The sequence below is a fragment of the Mercurialis annua genome, linkage group LG6 (genome assembly GCF_937616625.2).
Source record: "Mercurialis annua linkage group LG6, ddMerAnnu1.2, whole genome shotgun sequence".
Classification (NCBI taxonomy): domain Eukaryota; kingdom Viridiplantae; phylum Streptophyta; class Magnoliopsida; order Malpighiales; family Euphorbiaceae; genus Mercurialis; species Mercurialis annua.
In genome coordinates, this window is record NC_065575.1 from 38,253,039 (window position 1) to 38,277,515 (window position 24,477).

A 24,477-nucleotide genomic window follows, 5' to 3' on the forward strand; every position below is an offset into this window, starting at 1 on the left:
ATCTCTTTTAAGGACCTAATGAATCAAAAAAACAAAAGTTTAGGGATCTGAGGAAACCAAATAGAAATTGAGGGATCTAATGAACCATGAAATGAAAGTTTAGGTATTTGAAAAAGCCAAATAGAAATTGAGGAATCTGATGAACCAAAATTGTATAGTTTAGGGACCTCGGATTTAGCCTAATTTATTTATTAATTATATCATGGAAATGGTTTGCTGTGTATATATCAATGAAATAGGCTCTTGAGTGTTCCAGTTTATGTGTGATGCTTAATTAGTCATTTCTCATTAGATTATAATAATAAAGTAATTAAAAGATATTAGTGGGGATCTTAATGCATACCTGAATCTGATTAGGTTTGCTGCATATCTGTTCCAACACCAATCTATTATTACGTAGCCAGTGACCTCACCCAAGATACAGACAACTATAAAGATGTCAATGGAACCAAATCTTGAAAATAGACTAACGTGAAATAGTATTATAAAATATTTATTTTTTAATTAAAAATAGTAATTAACTCTTTAAATTTTCAGTAATGAGCATCTACAAAAGACTCTCAAAAATTATCAAACTTATTATTTCAAAAAGTTCGGCAATAAAATGAGAGGTGGGTTAAAAATGAAGGTTATATAGCACTATTCAGGAAAATGCTATTTAATCAATCATTTTATACCTTATTCATCGTCCCTCCTTATGTGGCAATATTTAATTCGTCCAATTTCCTCCAAAAATATATATCTTAAAAACAACTTTTAATAAATCCACTAACTTGTTGCCACGTCAGGTGTGTTAAAGAAGATGGGTCAAAAATGAAGGTTATATAGCACTAAGTCTATTTCAGAGTGATGTGCTATTTAATATGTGAATCAGGACAAATCTGGCTGTCAGGTGGCTCTCTAATAGTCTAGATATACAAAAAAATAGCTGGAAGATAAAAATGAACTACAAATTGCAAAAATAGAAAAGATTGAAATTTGTTTCATAACATTTTGAACATTGAGTTAAATTGCTAAAAAAATAAAACGTTGAGATTTGTTTGCAAATACTCCTTAATCTTACAAAGGTTCTATCAATTTTTAAGTGGCGGATAAACAAAACTCATATTTTTTCTATAGTGTTGATCGATATATTATTTTCAATCGCGACAATCTCTCTCAAAATTTTATATTTTCAAATGGGTTAATTCTGTAAAAAAATCACGACCTTTATAAGAAATTTTATTTTAATCACGACATTTAAAAATTGACATTTAAAGGCACGACTTTTTATTTTGTTTTAAATCTATTACCAAAGTAAAATTCAGTGTATTTTTTCTAACTAAAAATTCCTATCCATACATAATCTAACTGAAGGATAATAATATTTAATGTCGATCTATAATTTGGGATCTTTCATTAATGATTTAATGAAGAACTAAGTCAACAAAAATACACTTAAATGGTAGATTTGAAAAAAAAATGAAAGGTCATGATTTTATATGATAATTTTTAAAGATCGTGATTAAAATGAAATTTCGTATAAATATTTTGAATTTTATAAAATTAACCCTATTTAAATCTATCTCGACTTAGAGCACTTAAACTGCTAGATTCTCCCTCTCAAAACAAACATTTTGTTAAGTTGTTCTTGTATCCAATAATTTCGCCTTTGAATTACAATTTTCATTATTGAAAACTAATTTTGAAAGCCAAATTTGCTTTAATACAAATTGTTGTGACCAAATTACTAAGTGTAATAAAATAAAACCCACAATCTAGCGGTTTACTATCCAACACTTATACCATTTGAGATATATTTATTAGTGTTAATTCTAAATTGAGATATTTAATTTTGAATTTGATCCAACAAATAATATTGTAGCAAAATAAACAAATAATATAAAATTTTACATAGTTTGACAATTATGTTTGCATCTATGGAAAAAATTAAAATATTCACTGATAATTAAATTGACTAAAAGAAAATAAATAAAAAATCACTAAATATAGAATTAGAATCTATATGTAATGAAATATGTCATTTGAAGAAAACACTCATTGGTTAAACCTTCTAAAAAAGTTAGTCCAAAAGTGTTATTAACAAAAAAAAAAAACAACAAAGACACCTTACATTTTATATATCCACCATTAACTTTGAAAGCTAATAACATAAACATATATAGTGAATAAGATTCTAATATATAAAATTTAGGGTTAGTTATATATAAAATTATCACCTTTATACGAAATCTCAAAAATAACAATACTTTAAAACAAAACGAGTCAATTCAGAGCATCACCTTTCATTTTTTTTTAAAAACAATATGAATATATTTTTAAGTAAAATTTTGCTGACTTAGACACCCAATGCGAGTGCCATGTGTCATATCACATCAACAAAAATGTCACTAAAAATATACCCATGATGTTTTTGAAAATAAATGAAAGGTGGTTTTCTGAATTGCTACGTTTTAAAGATCGTGTTTTTTTTTTGCAATTTCGTATAAAGGTGATGATTTTATAATGTAATTAACTCTAAAATTTAAAATATCATTTTTAATTATTATATACTTTTTAATTAACCAATCAAATGTTTTTAACAATAAAATTATCATAATTTCAAATATCTTCCAAGGCACATAACATGAGTCTATCTCGTGAATAAATTTTTTTTTTTTGAGAAGATCTCGTGAATAAAATTTGCTATATAGAATTAAGAATATTATTTTCAAGTGGGATGTACTTTATATTTGACCAAATTAAAATAGAACGGTCGATTACTCACAAAAATATTGCGAACACTAAATTTAGATTTAAAGTAATTATGATGGATCATTTTTAAATAAATTTGTAATTTTTTTAACAAAATTTAAATATAGAGAAAGTAAAAGAAAAATGCAAACCCAATTATTTAAAGATGCATGTTCCTTCCACAAAATTCTACAAAACATGACATGAACATCTCATTTTCAACTCAGATTCGATTGTTTTTTCTAATAAAATACAGAAATTTGATTAAAATTCTATCATGCAATCACTTTTTTATCTGTCATAATATTATACTCACTTCTCTCTAGCAGGAGTTATGAAAGAAAAAATAAAATTAGAACGTGTGTTAGCCACACTAGAAAATGAGGCATTACTATTTTTCACGACATATAAAAATGTAGTTGGGACATATCAAATACAAACATCATCACATTATTATTATTATTACATTACACATGTCTACGCTTTGACAACAACCTCTACATACAGCAATCCTTCTCATCCGATGGATCATAACGTATCCAAAACGGATCATCAAACTTCCCAGTAAGCTCATCCTCGTCAGCTTCCTCCAATGACAAACTAAGCAACTCCACCTCATTCCCTGGATGCCACGCTGGCGTTCCATTCTCATATCCATTCCACGTCAGCCTCCTCACTCCACTCCCATCCAACCTGCAGATAAACAAATCTCCATACGGCTGAAAATTATGTGGCACCGACACTGGATCTGCTGTCACACACGCCAGGTTGGCAGTAAACAGAAGCCACTCCCCATCTTTGCTAAAACACACGTGGTTTATCCTCTCCAGCTTATCTTTATCTGCCTCACTCAGCCACTCTGATCCTTCCAGCTGGATCCTCTTCAAATCAGAGCCGTCCGGTCTTACCACGTAGATGCTAAACGGAACAGGACTATCTGTCTTATGCCTATTGGAAGAAAACGCTATCAAATCTCCTTTTGGTGACCAGCTAGGCATTGTGTCAGTCCATGGTCCATCCGTTAGCTGACGTATGTTCCCGTCATGCTCTCCGTTAACGGCGTCGGTTATGTACAGATTCTTATGACCATTCCGGCCAGATCGAAACACAATAGACTTACCGTCCGGCGAGCATGATGAGAAGGCGTTGTTACCTGTGTCCTCTCTCGTTAACATTTTAACTTCAATTGGGATTTCATTACGGTCAGATTTGAGATCAGATGGATTGAATGTTATCCGTGCAATCTGAACCGTTGCTTCAACCGGAGCAAAGAAAGGACCTAACGTTGCGAAGATGACGTTATTATCGGTCGGACTCCATGACGTGTAGAAAGCTATACGGTCTTTGATTAACGTCCATCGTTTTGAACCGTTTGATTTTACGATTTTGACGCCTCGGTTGGACTCATTGAAATCGGGGACGTATGCTATTAAATCGCCGGTTGATGAAAAAGAGGGAAATGAACCGTTGAGTCTCTTTAAAGTCAGATCACGAATCGGCGACTTAATCGGCTCAAAATTACGAATGGTGGTTTCCCCATGAGCGGATTTACCTTTAAATCGGTGGTATCCGATGGACAACGAATCTTGAGAAACAAACGGGTTATAATGATTGAAACTCGGGTTGAGCGACTCAGTCACCGGAGAAAAGGTCTGGGATTCAAGATCAAACATCTCAATATGCCTAAACTTGCTGTTACGCCGACGAGTGGCGACGACAATTCGTTTACCATCATGCATAGCAGCAGGAGTAAAACAGTGAACACACGGCGGAGTAACTCGAACAGGAGCGGTTGGAAAGCCGGAAAAATCATCCGTATCAGCCGGGAATTTAACTTGAAAAATACTCCAATATCCATCATCGGCTTGGTGATGGAAGAAAACAGTGGAGTCACCGGACCAAGACGGCCAACCACCTTTTTCACAAAGAACAACTCGCTTATTCGGGTCGGATTCTTTAAACACAACAATATCCGTGTGAAGCGTCAGAAAATCACCTCCCCAAGGACGAGATCCGTAAGAAGCAACGGCGATATACTTCCCGGAATGAGAAATAGCTGGACTGAAATCAACGACACCGGGAGGGGTCAAACGAGTAATATTTTTATCTCCTAGATCAGTGGAATAAAGAGCAGTCCAGCTTTTGAAAAGCTGACCCGGGTATTCATGGGCTGAGATGTAATAGAGACGGTTGTTTTTCACGACGGGCCGGTCGTGGAAAAGGCTTTCAGGTGGAGACGGTAGCTGTTGGGGTTTGGAATGTTGCGGACCCGAAAGAAAAATTGCAGGGTAACCGGTTCTTTCGGATATGAAAACGATTGAATCGTTATTGTTGTGAGATGGGCTGAATTGGGCGTTGAAGTTGATGGATATGCCATCGGTGAGGAGGGTCTCGTCGGAGACGGTGAGTTTGGAGGTGTCGAACTCAGGGTTAAGTTTGATGGAGTAAACGTCGAAGCCGTAGTCGGGGCGTTGAACGGTGGAGAAAACGACGGTGCCTTTGGGACTACTCATTGGATGTGAATTCTTGTTTCTGATTCAAAAAATTTGGATGTGAAATTGGAATGGATATGGCAGTGAAGTAGCAAGATTTAGAGTTTGCAAAAATGATGGATTGTTTCTTAAAGAGTAACGGTCGGTTGTGTCCAGAAGGAGAAAGAAGATGACGTGTCCTCGTGACTTGTAAGATTGCAACACGTGGCTTTGTATATTTGTTTTTTGACTTTTTCTTGTGCTCCTTTTGTCGGGAATATGGGTAAATTTGTAAATTTATTATGTATCACACATGTGAAACGAATCAAAATCTTCAAATCTGATTTTCTTTTTGCCACATAAAATGTTACACGTGTCACTTTGTTTGAGAGGAAGGAAAATTGAAATTGGTTTAGCACCAAACAGTCACCAATTGTTAGTTCGATATGTGATGTTTTCGGTTGAGTAATTTTACTTTATACGAGTTTTGATGTCAAGTTGCTAGATGGCATATAACAGGATATTAGATCTATTACTACGTGTGGCATTTAAATAAAATATTTACGATTTCGATACTAGACGGCTAAGAAGTTCGAAAATTTCGACCAAATTACATGTCCCGTTTCGGAAACATTTTAAGAAGGCAGAAGATACAAAAAAATTCTCGACTTTTTCTCAAAAATACAGATCAACCTTTTTACTTTTTTGGACACAATTAAGTTCTAATATTTTTAAAATTGAACAATTAAACCCTTATTATTTTAAAATCAAATAAATAAACCAATTTTGTTTACTTTTGGGACATTTACCCTCTCAAATTTTCGGTAAATATTTTAAACATTAAATATTTTTTTTTGAATTTTTTTTCTATATGATAATGAAAGACATGTCAGCCATTAACGAGTGTTTCTAATGATGTTAGATGAAAGAAGTTATTTGTTGTATTTGAAAACAAAAAGGGCTTAATTATAACCCAAAAAAGTAAAAGGGCTCTCTTGTATTTTTGTGAAAACTACGAGGATTTTTTTGTACTTTTTGCCTTTTAAAAACAAAAAACTCTTAAAAACTCTTAAAAACTCATAAAGAAATATTTGAGGCTATTTTCATAAATATAAATAATTATATTACTATTAAAAAAAAACCTAAAAAGTCCTCAACTAATAATCTTTTTAAATCAATTACCCATAAATTTTACTATTTACTTTATCCACAACAAAACTTATCTTCTTATTTTTATTGGATTTAGCTATTTTTGATTTATTTTATTAATTGGCATAAATATATAAATAAAATTTAATATATATATAATATTTTATAATTTTTAATATTAAAAATATATACCTATATTTTTTTATTATTTACATATTTTCTCAATGTTTTGTGTCTTTCATTTTAAAAAAAATTGTTCCCAGTTTCGTGTCGTTTCTGTTTCTCGTTTCCGAGCTAGACGGCTTATACTCCCTCTCTTCCGCCTATCTTTCCCTTCTATTCTAATTAATTGAAGGCATATTCTCAAAATCTCATTTTAGTAAGAAAATAAAAGTCCATTATATTTACCTATAAAAAGGGTAACACTTTTGTTTTACACACATACGTATATTATTATTCAAATATTTAATACACTTTTACTAACTTAAAAATTAGAGTGGAATTTGGATCCAAAAACTCAAGTTCATCTACCTTTTATCTATATTAGTTCATTCGTTGAGTTCTACTTGACAACCTACGAAACTTCACACTCATATCGGACTCTAAACCATCTTTTAAATCCATCATTTAACGTCGTATGTGAAAACACAAATTAAAATACTAAATGTTGAAAAAAAAATGGTTGAAACATTTGATATTCCACTACCGGGCTTTGAAGAAACACCACTCACACTCCCGAAAACTAATGAAAAAACACCTGAATGACATGGCGTATATGTTGTTAGGAGCAAAAGATGCAACAACAATGAAATGGTAGAAAAAAATCACAACATTAGGAAAGGATTGAGTAGGCGTTCTTGAAAACCTAGCACTCTAACGTTTGACCTAGCGGAGAGTTCGGCACATTTAATGGGTCTCTCAAGATAGAAGGAGAGAGAAAAAGGTTACAAGGTCAAAAAAGCTAATGGTAGATCAAGGCAGCATGGTGAAGGTAGTCACATGGACAACATACAAACGCATGGGAGGGATGAAGATGCGATTACGAATGAACACTACCACAAAGATTGGCGTAGTTACCATACAACCATCGAGGGGAGTAGAATTGGTAAGAGAATTCATGGACAAAGAAAGAATAACCCAAAAGGTCAAAATAATGTTTCACGTGGAGGATATGAAGCTGCTGTATTGTAATACCCCGTAAAATTAAAGGATTAAATTATTCCACGTAAGGAATAATTTATAGGACCGGGAGAACGTAAATTAAATTTAAGGATAAATTTAATTTACAGTATCTCCGGAAATATAAAATAGTTATAGAAGTTAAAATATAAAAATTGGATATTTATATTTTAACTAACGGGAAATAAGAAATGCTTATAAATTAAAATAGGGTAATTTATAAGTCCCGTGTGAATATTTTTGGAGTCAATATTCACAAAATATTTTTAGAAAGTTACCCCTAAAATTTTATAGAATTTGGAGATAGAAATTTTATTAAGTGGGTCTAATTTAGCCCTAATAAATCTTTAAGGATTTATTAAAAATAAAATATAAGTCCCGTGAGAATAAAAATTATGTTTTTATTCTAATTACGAATTATGGAATTCGTGGTTAAAATTTCATAAAAAGTGGAGTTCGTTGTCCGTTTTAGTTACGGACGAATATTTAAGAATTTGGGTTAAAGTAACGCGCGAATACCTAGGGACTAGTTTGGAATTTAACCAAACTATATATATAAACATTTCATTTGAAATGTTCATAAGTTTCAGAAACCTAAAACTTAGGTTTTGTATTCAGAGTGCGGCGACGACTTCGGACGACGGTAGGTTCGACGGTTTCGATCCAATTTCTCGTTTCTAACTCAAATTTCTTCGGTAATCCATTAATAATCGAAGTTATAACCGTTATTTTGAATTTGGATATATAGGAAATGGATTATATTCGAATATATAACGGTTACCGTATCGAATCGAACGTATACGTAATGATTTTACGTTCCGATAGTGAAAATGGATAGATTGGCATTTGTATATGTGTTTAGGATCGGAAAAATGGGTTTAGCTCGACGGAAATCGGCCCGGGAACGGAGTTCCCGTGGCTGTGCGGCACAGCCAGTGTGCGTTGCACAGTGACTGTGCGGACGCACAGCCAGGCTGTGCGCACGCACAGCCCGACTGTGCGAGCGCACAGTCTCTATGAGACTGTGCGACCGCACAGTCACCTGTGCGGACGCACAGGGACACTGTGCGGGCGCACAGTGTCCTGTGCGGGCGCACAGGGCCTCGCGCCAGCGCGTGTTTCCGACGTGCTTTCGCACGTCGGGTTCCGAACCAATGAGTTTTGAACAATTTTGAACGGTACGTTCAATAAGGACTAAAAAGAACTTGGACGTTTAAGGAAGTTCGATTAATTAAAACTTAGAAATGTTTTAATTAGGTCCTCTATTAATCAAAATGATTAATAGCTAGAGGACTATGAGTTGAGATTAAAAATGAGTATAGACTAGATATGTTATATGTTTAGTAATGTCAATAGAGAGTCTACTCTTTAGAGTTAGAATTCTTGTTTCGATTGTGTTTAATAATATTTTTCTAACTAGATCCGACGAGCAAGCAAGCTACCGGACCAGGAGAGTAGAGGGTGAACGAGAACTGTTTTGTGGATAACGGTTTTGTGAGTTCGCATATTTACTTTTGAATATTGATGCCAAAACATTTATAACTAAAAATGTGTTTGAAATTGCATTGCATAGAGTCGATTTGAAACCAATATATAGATCCACTGGAACGTGCTATCTATTGGGCAACAATAGAACTGTGTGATCACCGGTATTAATAAAACATTGCATTGCATACTAGTTGGGTTCTTTGGCCAGATGCTTGCAAAGCGGCCAAGACCTAACAGGTTATCCTGGGGAGCCAGTAATTTAATTTACGGCCCAGCAAACCTTACACAGAGATAAGATGATTGTGACAATGTGAGTTCACATTTCATCCTGTGTTAAACAAGAGAGCACGAACTGTGACATTAGTCACAGTTAACCAAATGGGGTTTCTCTTAGGGTTTCATTTGGATCGGTTATTTGGCTGCACAAAGTGTGTTTACATGCGATTTCTGCTTTTATTAATATGCTTGAGTAACTATGTGAATTCACTCATATTTGACCCCCGTTGATTTCCCTTTTCACAGGTAAATGATATTTTGACGTGACAAGACTTCCAAATCTTTTTCTGGAAGTTGTAACTAAATAAAGGTCACTCTAGAGCTGCAGAGTAGTTCTAGCTCCGAACAGTAGTTCAATTGTAAATGCTTAAACTCTGATATGAAACTACTGTGAGTATCATTTTGGGACAAAAGCATGTTTTTATAAAAAGGGCTTTTGCCAGTTGTTTATAAGAAACCTGGTTTTGATAAAAGCTTTGTGATTAATTAAGTGGCATGCTTAAACCAGTACTTGACATGATAACTGGTTTGCACCGCTGACATTGTTTTTGGGCAGGGTTGTGTCAAGGTGTGTGCAGTATACATGTATTACCCTGAGTCCAAAAATGCGATGGCATGGTTTTGATTACACGTTTAATTGAAGGTTTTCAAATACTTGCGAAAAGAAATTGAAACCTTTTATGTTTTCAAAACGCGAAAAGTTTTTACTGTTTTTCCTAGGCTTGCTACGGGTTTCGGAACAATCATTCCCATTCCCTAGCGCCGGTCTCGACACGAGTTTCTAAGCGGAAATCGGGTCGTGACAAAGTTGGTATCAGAGCAATGTTGTAGAACTGGAATGTCTACAGTAACATTGCCGATACTCGAATAGTAGAGTCTAAGGAACTACTGCAGCAATAGGATTTGAGTCATGTCCTTGATATGTCATCATTTAATTGTGAAATATTCAGCTTTTCCTTAGGTTGTGAATTTAGAATGTGTTGGATATGAGTTATATATTGTGATACGCATGAGCACGTGAGGTGTGACCATTGAGATGGTTATATGTGTTCATGTTGGATTTGTATTTGTTGTTCTTCATTTGATTGCAGTGTGGTTTGATTTGGTTAGGATGGCTGACCAAAGGCAAACTCGTGGTCGAGCTGCGATGATACGAGATGCACCTGAAGAGGCTCATGATGAGTCGTCTGTGCATATAGGGCAACATGAACCGGCCAACGTAGCAGGTAGAGGCCGTGGGCGTGGTAGACCTAGAGGTAGAGCTAGAGGTCAAGCTGTGGAGGAACAGGAACCAGTTCAGGCTCCTGGGATACCACAACAACCTAACGCGCCAGGCTTCGACTTTAATCAGTTCTTAGCTGGAGTTGCAGCTATGCAGGCTAACCAAGTGGAGAATCAGGCTATGCATAGGGAGCAACTATTGCAACAACAACAGCGTGTTGGTGCAAATGTCGATAGAGACAGTGTTTTGGCTTATATGCGGCTCAAACCAACAGAATTTGATGGTTCAGGCGATGCATTGGATTTTCTTGAGGAAGTTGAGCGTAATGCTAGACGTTTACAGGCTGACGAGAGACAGTCAATCTTGTTAGTTGAAATGTCAATGAAAGGACCAGCAAAAGATTGGTTTCGACGTATGATTCAACCTACGATGAATCAAATGACCTGGGCAGAGTTTGTTAATCGGTACAGAGAATTTTATCTGCCATTTTCTGTGACCGAGAGTTATCGTGATCAATTGCTGAATTTGAGAAGAGGAAATAGGTCAGTACAAGAATATGTGACGGAATTCACTAGGTTGGGAAGATTTGCACCTGATTTGATGGCTGATCCAGCAAGGGCGAATGCGAGTTTTATCAAGGGTTTAGGACCCGAGTTTATTAGCCTTGTTTCTGATGTGAACCGAGATTTGATCCAGTTGATAGACAGTGCACGTCAAATGGAAACTTCGTTGGTACAGTTTGGCAGAATTGTAAATTCTACTGCACCAGTGTCGACAAGGAGTGATCAAGTTGGTGCGACAGCCAATACACAAATGTGGTTTAATCCAAGTGGTTTTACTGGACCGCGACGTAAAAATTTTAAAGGGAAGAGTAATAAGCGTTTCAATACCCCTGGAGCTAGTTCAAGTGGACGTAGCTCAGGAAGTTCTGGAGTTTTAACTCCATATTGCCAGAATTGTCGGAGGAGACACTATGGAGTGTGTCACCTTGCTCCAGGAGCGTGCTTTGTTTGTGGCCAACCAGGCCATTATGCAAGACAATGTCCGATGTCAGGAGCACAAGGGTCTGCTGCCAGTGTTGCTCAACCTTTTCAGCAGCAGCGGAGACCTATGTTTCCGGCGGCATCTGGGCAAGGTTAAACTGGTAGTACATTTACTAGCCAGAGAGGAAGAGGTTTTGGTAATAATCGAGGTGGAGGAAGAAATGGTGGAGGAAGAGGTACTGGTCAGAACTCTCAAGCGGAGGGGAGTCAAGCCAGGGTGTTTGCACTAAATCCACAAGAGGCTCAAGCCTCTAATGCAGTTGTGCAAGGTATTTTTACTATAGCTTCCATGGATGCTTTAGTATTATTTGATCCGGGTGCAACACATTCATTTGTTTCACCGAGTTTTGCGATTAAGATGGGAAAGCAACCCGCTTACTTGCAAAATCCATTATCAGTAGCCACGCCAATGGGTGAAAGTATGGATGCGGACATAGTTTATTCGTCTTGTCCTGTGAATGTTCAAGGACGAGAGTTGCTTGCCGATCTAATTTTGCTAGAAGTACTAGCATTTGATGTTATATTAGGTATGGATTGGTTAGCTCGACATTATGCGAGTGTGGATTGTCGTGAGAAGTTAGTGACATTCAATACCCCTGGAATTGAGGTGGTTTCACTTCAAAGTGAAAAATTAAAATCCACTGCTAGCATAATCTCAGCTATGAAAGCTCAACGAATGATGAGAAAAGGATGTCAAGCATTCTTGGCTATTGTGTTGGATACAGAGAAAGCTCAAGGAACTGTACAGAATGTACCGGTGGTAATGGAGTATCCAGATGTTTTTCCAGACGAATTACCGGGATTACCACCAGATAGAGAGATAGAGTTTTGTATTGAGTTAACTCCTGGTACCAAACCGATATCAATACCTCCTTATCGAATGGCGCCAGCAGAGTTAAAGGAACTGAAAGATCAACTAGAGGAACTACTTAGTTGTGGTTTTATCAGACCAAGTGTTTCACCATGGGGAGCACCTGTTTTATTTGTTAAAAAGAAGGACAGATCATTTCGGCTCTGTATAGATTACAGACAGCTGAACAAAGTTACAATCAAGAACAAGTACCCATTGCCAAGGATTGATGATTTGTTCGATCAACTGCAAGGAGCAAGGTACTTTTCTAAGATTGACTTGCGATCAGGATACCATCAGTTAAAGATCCGAGAGGATGATGTTTCGAAAACTGCTTTTAGGACTCGGTATGGTCACTACGAGTTCCTAGTTATGTCATTTGGATTGACAAACGCACCAGCGGCTTTCATGGATTTGATGAATAGGATATTCAAACCCTTCTTGGATCAGTTTGTAATTGTTTTCATTGATGATATTTTGATCTACTCGCGTACGGAGGAGGAGCATGCACATCATTTGCGCATAGTTCTTCAGACATTGAGGGAGCATCAGTTATACGCCAAGTTTTCAAAGTGTGAATTTTGGTTAGAAGAAGTGGCATTTTTGGGACATGTTGTGTCTCAAAATGGAATCAAAGTAGATCCAAAGAAGATTGAAGCAGTTGTGGAATGGAAACGACCAACTTCGGTGACTGAAATTCGTAGTTTCCTTGGTTTAACAGGATACTACAGAAGATTTGTGCAAGATTTCTCAAAAATCTCTGCACCATTGACGAAGTTAACTCAGAAAAATGCAAAGTATGAATGGACAGAGAAATGCGATAACAGTTTTCAGAAACTGAAGGAGTGTCTAACGACAGCTCCAGTGCTAGCATTACCTGAAGGTATTGAAGGATTCACTGTTTACTGTGATGCTTCAAGAGTTGGTTTAGGATGTGTTCTAATGCAACATGGACGAGTAATAGCTTACGCTTCACGCCAACTGAAAAAGCATGAAGTGAACTATCCTACTCATGACCTGGAATTAGCAGCAGTAATTTTTGCATTGAAAATCTGGAGACATTACTTGTACGGTGCAACGTGTGAGATATTCACAGATCATAAAAGTTTGAGGTATATCTTTGATCAACGTGAATTGAATCTCAGACAGAGAAGGTGGCTAGAGTTGCTTAAAGATTATGATTGCACTATACAGTATCATCCGGGTAAAGCTAATGTGGTATCTGATGCGTTAAGCCGAAAGTCTGCAGGAAGTTTAGCACACGTTACAACAGAGTGGCGAAGGCCATTGATCAAAGAGATCTATACGATGTTCAGTCAGAACATTAGGTTTGAAATTTCTTATCTTGGAAGCTTGATAGCCCAATTAAGTGTGCGACCAACTCTAATCGACAGGATTAGGGAACTACAAGGTGAAGATCCTCAACTAAAGCGTGTCATGGAGGAGGTAGAGAAAGGAAAGTGTCAAGACTTCAGTGTTGTTAACGGAACACTGAAGTATGGTACCAGATTATGTGTACCAGATATTGAAAATTTAAGGCAGAGGATCATGGAGGAAACCCATGGATCAACTTATAGTATTCATCCAGGTTCTACCAAGATGTATAGAGATATTAAGGAGATGTATTGGTGGAACGGAATGAAGCGAGATATTGCAGAGTTTGTAGCAAGGTGTCCAGTGTGTCAGCAAGTTAAGCTTGAACACCAAAGGCCATATGGATTTTTACAACCCCTACCCATACCAGAGTGGAAGTGGGAGAGGATTACAATGGACTTTGTGGTTGGATTGCCTAAGACGCAGAAAGGTTTTGATTCTATATGGGTTATAGTGGATCGTCTGACGAAGTCGGCCCACTTTATACCTATTAAGATATCATATACTGCGGCGAAATTGGCACAAGTATATATTGACAAGATAGTCAGTTTACATGGAATTCCCGTGTCAATAGTTTCAGATAGAGGTTCAGTATTTACCTCTAGATTTTGGGGAAGTTTGCAAGAAGCGATGGGAACGCGGTTAGATTTTAGTACCGCATTTCATCCGCAAACTGATGGACAGTCTGAAAGGACTATTCAGACTTTGGAAGATATGCTTCGACTGTGTGTACTGGATTTTGGAGGTAGCTGGGATGTGTATTTGCCATTAGTAGAGTTCTCATACAACAACAGCTATCATTCCAGTATCGAGATGGCTCCATATGAGGCATTATACGGTCGTAAGTGTCGATCTCCTATCTGTTGGGAGGAAGTAGGAGAAAGAAAATTGACAGGAGCAGAGATTATCCAAATTACCTCAGAGAAGGTACCATTAATTAAGCAGCGATTGGAAACTGCTTTTAGTCGCCAGAAAAGTTATGCAGATTCAAAGAGAAAAGAGATAGAATTTCAAGTTGGTGACTATGTCTTTCTGAAAGTATCACCAATGAAGGGTGTTATTCGTTTTGGAAAGAGAGGCAAGTTATCTCCAAGGTATGTGGGACCTTATGAGATTATAGAGCGCATCGGAGCGGTAGCATATAAATTAGATTTACCGCCAGATATGTCACAAGTTCATCCGGTGTTTCACATATCGATGCTGCGAAAATATATCGCAGATCCTTCTCATGTGATTCAACCACAAACTGTAGAGGTTAATGAGGAACTTTCTTATGAAGAGCAGCCTGTTGAGATAGTAGATACTCAACTACGGAAACTTCGTACTAAGGAGATTCCTATGGTGAAAGTGATGTGGAGAAATCATTCTGTAGAGGAGTGTACGTGGGAGACGGAGGTGGATATGCGTCAGCGATATCCTTACCTGTTTTTACAAGGTACGTAGTTCTTATTGAAATTCGAGGACGAATTTTAATAAGGTGGGGAGAATGTAATACCCCGTAAAATTAAAGGATTAAATTATTCCACGTAAGGAATAATTTATAGGACCGGGAGAACGTAAATTAAATTTAAGGATAAATTTAATTTACAGTATCTCCGGAAATATAAAATAGTTATAGAAGTTAAAATATAAAAATTGGATATTTATATTTTAACTAACGGGAAATAAGAAATGCTTATAAATTAAAATAGGGTAATTTATAAGTCTCGTGTGAATATTTTTGGAGTCAATATTCACAAAATATTTTTAGAAAGTTACCCCTAAAATTTTATAGAATTTGGAGATAGAAATTTTATTAAGTGGGTCTAATTTAGCCCTAATAAATCTTTAAGGATTTATTAAAAATAAAATATAAGTCCCGTGAGAATAAAAATTATGTTTTTATTCTTATTACGAATTATGGAATTCGTGGTTAAAATTTCATAAAATGTGGAGTTCGTTGTCCGTTTTAGTTACGGACGAATATTTAAGAATTTGGGTTAAAGTAACGCGCGAATACCTAGGGACTAGTTTGGAATTTAACCAAACTATATATATAAACATTTCATTTGAAATGTTCATAAGTTTCAGAAACCTAAAACTTAGGTTTTGTATTCAGAGTGCGGCGACGACTTCGGACGACGGTAGGTTCGACGGTTTCGATCCAATTTCTCGTTTCTAACTCAAATTTCTTCGGTAATCCATTAATAATCGAAGTTATAACCGTTATTTTGAATTTGGATATATAGGAAATGGATTATATTCGAATATATAACGGTTACCGTATCGAATCGAACGTATACGTAATGATTTTACGTTCCGATAGTGAAAATGGATAGATTGGCATTTGTATATGTGTTTAGGATCGGAAAAATGGGTTTAGCTCGACGGAAATCGGCCCGGGAACGGAGTTCCCGTGGCTGTGCGGCACAGCCACTGTGCGTTGCACAGTGACTGTGCGGACGCACAGCCAGGCTGTGCGGACGCACAGCCTAGGCTGTGCGCACGCACAGCCCGACTGTGCGAGCGCACAGTCTCTATGAGACTGTGCGGACGCACAGGGACACTGTCCCTGTGCGGGCGCACAGTGTCCTGTGCGGGCGCACAGGGCCTCGCGCCAGCGCGTGTTTCCGACGTGCTTTCGCACGTCGGGTTCCGAACCAATGAGTTTTGAACAATTTTGAACGGTACGTTCAATAAGGACTAAAAAGAACTTGGACGTTTAAGGAAGTTCGATTAATTAAAACTTAGAAATGTTTTAATTAGGTCCTCTATTAATCAAAATGATTAATAGCTAGAGGACTATGAGTTGAGATTAAAAATGAGTATAGACTAGATATGTTATATGTTTAGTAATGTCAATAGAGAGTCTACTCTTTAGAGTTAGAATTCTTGTTTCGATTGTGTTTAATAATATTTTTCTAACTAGATCCGACGAGCAAGCAAGCTACCGGACCAGGAGAGTAGAGGGTGAACGAGAACTATTTTGTGGATAACGGTTTTGTGAGTTCGCATATTTACTTTTGAATATTGATGCCAAAACATTTATAACTAAAAATGTGTTTGAAATTGCATTGCATAGAGTCGATTTGAAACCAATATATAGATCCACTGGAACGTGCTATCTATTGGGCAACAATAGAACTGTGTGATCACCGGTATTAATAAAACATTGCATTGCATACTAGTTGGGTTCTTTGGCCAGATGCTTGCAAAGCGGCCAAGACCTAACAGGTTATCCTGGGGAGCCAGTAATTTAATTTACGGCCCAGCAAACCTTACACAGAGATAAGATGATTGTGACAATGTGAGTTCACATTTCATCCTGTGTTAAACAAGAGAGCACGAACTGTGACATTAGTCACAGTTAACCAAATGGGGTTTCTCTTAGGGTTTCATTTGGATCGGTTATTTGGCTGCACAAAGTGTGTTTACATGCGATTTCTGCTTTTATTAATATGCTTGAGTAACTATGTGAATTCACTCATATTTGACCCCCGTTGATTTCCCTTTTCACAGGTAAATGATATTTTGACGTGACAAGACTTCCAAATCTTTTTCTGGAAGTTGTAACTAAATAAAGGTCACTCTAGAGCTGCAGAGTAGTTCTAGCTCCGAACAGTAGTTCAATTGTAAATGCTTAAACTCTGATATGAAACTACTGTGAGTATCATTTTGGGACAAAAGCATGTTTTTATAAAAAGGGCTTTTGCCAGTTGTTTATAAGAAACCTGGTTTTGATAAAAGCTTTGTGATTAATTAAGTGGCATGCTTAAACCAGTACTTGACATGATAACTGGTTTGCACCGCTGGCATTGTTTTTGGGCAGGGTTGTGTCAAGGTGTGTGCAGTATACATGTATTACCCTGAGTCCAAAAATGCGATGGCATGGTTTTGATTACACGTTTAATTGAAGGTTTTCAAATACTTGCGAAAAGAAATTGAAACCTTTTATGTTTTCAAAACGCGAAAAGTTTTTACTGTTTTTCCTAGGCTTGCTACGGGTTTCGGAACAATCATTCCCATTCCCTAGCGCCGGTCTCGACACGAGTTTCTAAGCGGAAATCGGGTCGTGACATGTATAACGTCATATGAGGACATCCCTTCCTTTATATGTTAGAAGTGGAAGCCTGCATTAGATAATATAATATGAAATTCCCAACTCCGACCAAAATGGAGATAGTGAAAGGAGACCCACGCGCAACAGAAGCATGTTACGACAATAAATTATATCAAAGAAATACTTAACCTAACATGTGATGAGCCCAAGAGGGAGCCAGTAGGAGATATAGAAGCGGTGAAAGTCGTTGAAGGAAATTGGTAAAAGTGATAACTACCACATAAAAAACAACACATAAACAGATAAAAAAACCACTAAGGCATGTTTGGTTCATGGAATAGGTGCGGAATGGAATAGCTATTCCGTATAGAATAACAATTCCTTACTTTGGTTCATGGAATAGATATTCCATAGAATTGCTATTCCATGATTTTGTGGAATAAGTACTCCTCTCACAAAACTAAATAATGGCTATTCCATTCTCTATGGAATAGCTATTCTTTTCCATGCTATTACATTTCATGAACCAAACATGGCCTAAATGAATACAATGTTACTTTTGCCAATAAAGCATCGGAAATCAGGGAAATAGACCCGAAAATAGCTTGTCATGAACTTAATGTAACCCAACAATATAGCCGGTCCAGTTGAAAAAATGGCAGTTTCTTCCGAGGACAGACATAAAGCAGTTGCAAAAGAAATAGCAAAGTTAAAGGCAACAATCGTCAAAGATGTCAAATATCCTATATGGCTAGCTAATGTGGTGCTGGTAAAAAGACCCAATGAAAAAAATATTGCATGTGTGTGGGTTTCACAGACCTTAAAAAAGCATGTCCTAAAGATTGTTTTTTGTTACCAAACATCGATCAGCTGGTGGATGCCACAATTTGTTATCAATTGTATAGGTTCGTTCATATGACGCAATTATTACACAATAATTGAGGAATCAATTTCTTAAAACTCTCCCTTCTTTCTTTAAAATTTGCTCTTCCTTCTCTATAAAAACCTTCTCTTCATCTTGATCTTATAGAGGGTGGGAGAAGGTGATATACGCTCTTAACCGAAAAATCATCTTCTCTCTGTTCATATTATTACTTATCTCTACAGTATTTTTTTATATTGATGTTTTTTAGATTTTTAATCTATAAATCTTTTTAAATCTAGAATTTTATTAAGTCTTTTTATAGTTTTAGTTGAATTTTCTTGATAATCTAAGATGTTGTTAGGATAGAAATTTACCCTTTTAGATTTTTTTTTAAAATAAACATCGAAAAATATAAAATTTTAACAGATCTAGCGGTTTGAAGATAACTTTTGAATCTATATTGAAAATGAGACTTTAAAAATTTGAAACTTCAAGAATCAAGCGGTTTTAAGATTATAGTCTAAGTATTTTGAAATATTTATATATATTAGTAAACTTTTAATGGTTAAAAAACCCTATTTGATGATTGTATTAAACAACTCTCATTATTATTCTAGAAATAGTTCTTTCATATTGTTGAGAAATTATCCATTTATATAATTTTTATTATTATCAATGAAAGTTTTAACCGTTGAGAAAAAGAAAGACAAACATATGAAGAACTCAATGTAATGCATATATTTCAACATTATAGATATTACTCTTTATAATAAAGAGTAATTTTTTTGTTGATAAAGAGGATCTTAAATATGAAGGCGATAATAGATTATAGAGACTAACATGTACAAATTGTAGTTTTTTTTATCATTCGGAGATGAATTTTAACATTTGTGAGAGAATTTGATCTCACGAATAGGGATGAACACAGTTGGATTCGGCTTGGTTCGGTTGGTTGTAACTGAACTAGACCATCTCTATAAAAATCAAAACCAAATTTCGCTAATTAAGTTTACGGTTCTTTCGGTTCGTTGCACAAAAATAACGGTTTTAACCGATTCTGATCGGTCAATTCACCAATTTAAAAAACATAAACTTTTAATTACAAATCTAAATAAGGAGATATATCACTATATATATGGATTTAATTACAAATCTAAATCAGAAGATATATCACTACATATATGATTCTAATTATAAATCTAAATCAAGAGATATGTTACTGATGGATCCGGTAAAAATCGTCATATCTTTCGGGTCGCTCCAAGTCCATCTTTCTTTGGGTTGCTCCATAATAATTTTTATATATAGTGAACTCTGAGTTATGTCTTACAAGACAAATAAGATCAGATAGGATTTCAGACTCTTGATTTGAAATCTACTCTGAAGTTTAAGTTAGTATCAACTCATATAGAAAGATACTATACAAAAAAGGTAATGAAACTTAACTTACTATACTAATAGGTTGGCTTACCCGATATATAGAATTGTTGAGTTAGCTTCCTTATAAACTAAAAATCTAAAATACCCTAAACACACTAACATCCTAAAAATAATAAATATAAAGACCAAATGGTCAAAAAAGGCCAAACTTTTCATAAAAGTTTCACAAATGTCCAAACCTTTCCATTTCATCATATTTGTCCCGTAACATATGATTTTATTTTAATTATGTCCAATTATGTAATTTTACTCATCTGGCGCCTACGTGGCGCTGATGCGTGTATAGTTGGACAAAATTGAAAAAAAATCATGTGTTTCAAGACAAATTGGATAAAATTGAAAGGTTTGAACTTTTATGAAACTTTCATGAAAGGTTTGGCCTTTTTGATCATTTGGCCAAATATAAAAAACCATAAATATAAAAAACCACCCGCAATAACTAATCATTGTCGTCGCCATCATCCACCGTCACTAAAGCTCATTGCTGCTACTCACCATCAATAAAGATTCGACGGAAGACTATCCACCGCTGGTCCCTTAGTCTCTAGGAAAATCCAGCTGGATTCATCTAGATACGAATACTGTAATACCCCAAAATAAGTAATTAGCTAATTGGACTACGTGTCCAATTTGGACTCGCCAAGAGGCGTTATCGGAAAGTCTTTCGATAAAATAAAGATAAATAAGTTTTAGTAAGTCGATTTTGGAAAAGATAATAGCGAAGAAATTAATAATACATTCCAATTCTGAAGTTAGAATTGGAATTAAAAGGAAAAATGTCAAGAAAAGCTCAAAATACAGGGACCAAAGTGGTAATTTAGCCACTTTGTGCCGAAAATAGAAATTTGTAGGTTTTGACGGGAAAGTATTAATACCGAGTTTCGTATTATTTATTGGGTATAAATAATACGTATAAGTTATTATAAAAGAAGTTAACGGTTTAGCTATGGACTAAATCGTACGATTGAAAAGTTTAAAAGATAAATGATAATAAATAAAAAGAAGAAGGACTAAAGTGGTATATTAGCCAGATTATATAAGGTTATGATTGTGAATCATAATCAGAGAAGGATCGAGAGAAATGGAGAGATTATCGACGATACCGTCGTTTCGCCGCCGTTTCGCCGTTCGACGTCCGATTCAAGTGATTTTTGCGGCGATTTCTTCAGAATTGAATACTATACGGATCCCAAACTTCGTTTTGAGGTAAAGGTTTGAGTATTTTGCTGAAAATTGGAAGTTATGGTGGTTTTAGTTAAAAATTAAGAATTTAACGTTTTTGAATCGGTTTCGACGTTTTGAAGAAAGTAAAATATGGGTGTTATAGATGTAAGTGTTTATCATGCATGTGAAAGGTCGTAAATCGCCGAAACGCCCGGAAAATAGGTTTTCTGGGGCAATGCGTGAACTGCACTCGGTGTGCGATCGCACATCGAAGTGTGCGAACGCACACTTGCAGTGTGCGAACGCACACTGAAGTGTACGAACGCACACAGTGAGTCCGCAGGGACCTAATTGGGCTTTTAGCCCTAGTTGAACGGGATTGTAATATTTTTGAATATTATACCCTAAAAATAATTAAGGACCCCGATAATTCGAAAAATAAAGTTTTAGCTCGACGTTTTACGCGAGCAGCGATAACGAAAAACGTTAAGGATATTATACGTTTTTCGAATACGAGAAACAGAGTCCGAGATATTGTGATTATGATAAAGGAATATCGAGATTACGAATAACGTTAAAAATGAAACTAGACCCTAGAACTTAAAAGTATTGTACGCATTAAAGTACGAGGTGCACGTCTAATCATTAAACAAATTGTCAGACGTGTCAGCGAATAGTGGGGTCAGTAGACGCGGACTAGCGAGAGCGTACTATCAGATCGACCACATCACTACTTGGATATCGGTCACTATGAGTTGTATTTTACTTTCGTGTATTATATATTAAAGTTATTTTATATATATAATTAAACTGTTTATCGCATCGCATGATATATGGTTTGAGTAAATAATAGATGTTTCTATAAATTTTATAAATGAGAACTAGTATGCGATCCGAAGAAACTAGCTACCTATTGGGTGTCAATAGGCTGTGTGATCACCAGTAATGGGTCAGTCTAGTGTGTTTGCATTTGAGGAACGATGAGATATGTATGATATGATATGAATTCGATACGAGAGTGAACTCGGCTACGGTGTAGTCTGGAAGTCCCCGTATCTAGTGGGCTGAGCCCACCAGTGAGTTGGACTCACAACTGGAAATTTATGATTGGGTTGAACGATATATGATTATTCAAGAAATGTGTCGCATGCTAGGATATTAGTTTGGTATGGATCAAATACCTGTTTATATATTTTATATTATTGTTTTCTTGAGATGCGATGTTATATTTTTATATTAATACCGTTAGTAACTTGCAAGCTCACTCAGTATTTCCCAAAATACTGACTCCCTCACAGTGTTTTATTTCAGGTGATCGGAGTCGGATCAGACAGACCATCTCCTTTGTGTTGGAAGTCTTCTGACTTGCACAAAGTGCGAGTCCTTAGAGCTGTAGTAGTCAGTAAGTGTCAAAATAGGATTTATGATTTGATTTCAAACGGTATTTAAAATGTGAATTCTGATATAAATTTTATAAATAAGTTGTTTAGAAAGATGGCGTTTATCCGCTTGAATTCAATACCAATTGCCGTGAGTGGAATTGGTGATGTTTGTGATCAGAAACAGGGCGGTGCTGGATATGAGATATCGCTCGGTAAGACCCTGGTTTCTAAGAATTGTTTCGCGAATGTTTCAGAAAAGGAATACGATATTTTAATAATTGAATTATATTATTTAAAAAAGATTTCTGATAATGTATTACATATAATAATATGTTTCAATCGCAAAAAATTTACAGTGATTTTACGCTTGCTACGGGTTCCGGAGCTACCACTCCCATTCCCTAGCGCCGGTCGCGGCTCAATAATTTGGGTCGTGACAAATACATACCTTATTCTAGAAATGAAAATACGTCTTTGTCTCGGACGAATCCAATTGGGTTTGTCAGAAAAGAAGTTGGGTTCGTCTAAAGACGAACCATACCATCGTCTAAAGACGAACCATACCATCGTCTGGAAACGAAGATGTCTCTTAGTTTGAGACAAAGACGTCTCTTTGTCTTCGTCTCAGACGAACCGATCATGGATCTTCGTTATAGAGGCATGAGAATGTTAGAGATGAGAAGGCTAGAGTCGAGGAGGAGCGGCGACACATGTAAGGGAGGTGGTGGCAGAGAGAGGTGCGGTGGCAGCTGCATATTAGATTTAATTTTTTTTCTAACTTATGGGTTTTAATTGAGGGTATTTTAGGTATTTATAGTTTCTTTAAGAAATTTAGAGTGTTTTTGATGGCGTGACACTGACTGTGTGATATATGTACCATCTAAAAATGAAATTTAGGACGTAGTGACAAAAGGCTCAAAGTCAAGTTCAATTGGTAAAAATAAGCCGTTTTTTATTAACGGAGAAACATGAAGTCGTAATTGAGATATAAAAATGTAAAAGATCAAGTGAGATTTGGAGTAAACATTAAGGTCTATTTTGTACATTTTTTCCTTTCAAATTGAATATTTAGCTACAACTAAAATATACTTATAACAAATAGACTAAAATTAATAATTTTAAAAGTTTTGGTTTGAATTTAAACCTTTAAAAATATATTTTATATATAACTTAAATATAAAAAAATAAAAAATGATTATTTTTGTATTTATAAGTTATTTTAGATATTTGTTTGATATTCTGACATTTAATTTAAATTTAAATAATAAATATTCAAAAAATGATAATTTATTAAACTATATGAATTTAATACTACAATTTTTTGAACAAGAATTTAATACTACATAAAACATACATATATATATTTATGATATATATACTGAAAATAACCTTATAAAATATTTTTTTTTATTGTGGAAGCTATGCTATAGAGCAAAAATAATCTTAAAAAAAGAATTGTATAAATTTAAAAGTGCAGTCACTTTTTACTTTATGTCCATTAAATTTTAAGTCATTTTTATAGTGTTTAACCGCATAGTAATCTAACATTTAATATGAATTTTATTTTTAGTTACTGTGATTAAACAAATTGTTATTTTTAGGGTGGCGATATTTCCGGATCAACTTTTTATAGGGTTAGGGCAGTTTTTTAGTTTTGGACCTTACTACCCCTTTAATGATTATGCATCTGTTTTCCTGTTTTGATTATTTTTTTCATTCCAAAATTAGGCTTATTTAATAGGAAACAAAACACTTAAATCTTAAAATAATTTTTTTCATATTGATTTCTATTTTTAACTGAA

General features: G+C 35.4%; 2 protein-coding genes across 2 annotated transcripts; one reads left to right on the forward strand and one right to left on the reverse strand.

Annotated features, from left to right (window-relative positions):
- Positions 1-3,085: 3,085 nt before the first annotated feature.
- Positions 3,086-5,339, reverse strand: LOC126686474 (uncharacterized). Its single transcript, XM_050380529.1, has one exon. It carries the CDS (start codon positions 5,244-5,246, stop codon positions 3,231-3,233), a length of 2,016 nt encoding a protein of 671 aa, XP_050236486.1. The 5' UTR covers positions 5,247-5,339; the 3' UTR covers positions 3,086-3,230.
- Positions 5,340-7,317: 1,978 nt separating this feature from the next.
- LOC126687841 (uncharacterized) lies at positions 7,318-15,228 on the forward strand. The gene is made up of 8 exons (XM_050382397.1): positions 7,318-7,458; positions 9,853-9,914; positions 10,407-11,595; positions 11,683-13,407; positions 13,561-14,190; positions 14,360-14,426; positions 14,531-14,626; positions 14,708-15,228. The coding sequence occupies exons 1-8, from the start codon at positions 7,318-7,320 to the stop codon at positions 15,226-15,228; spliced, it is 4,431 nt and encodes a 1,476-aa protein (XP_050238354.1).
- Positions 15,229-24,477: the final 9,249 nt, after the last annotated feature.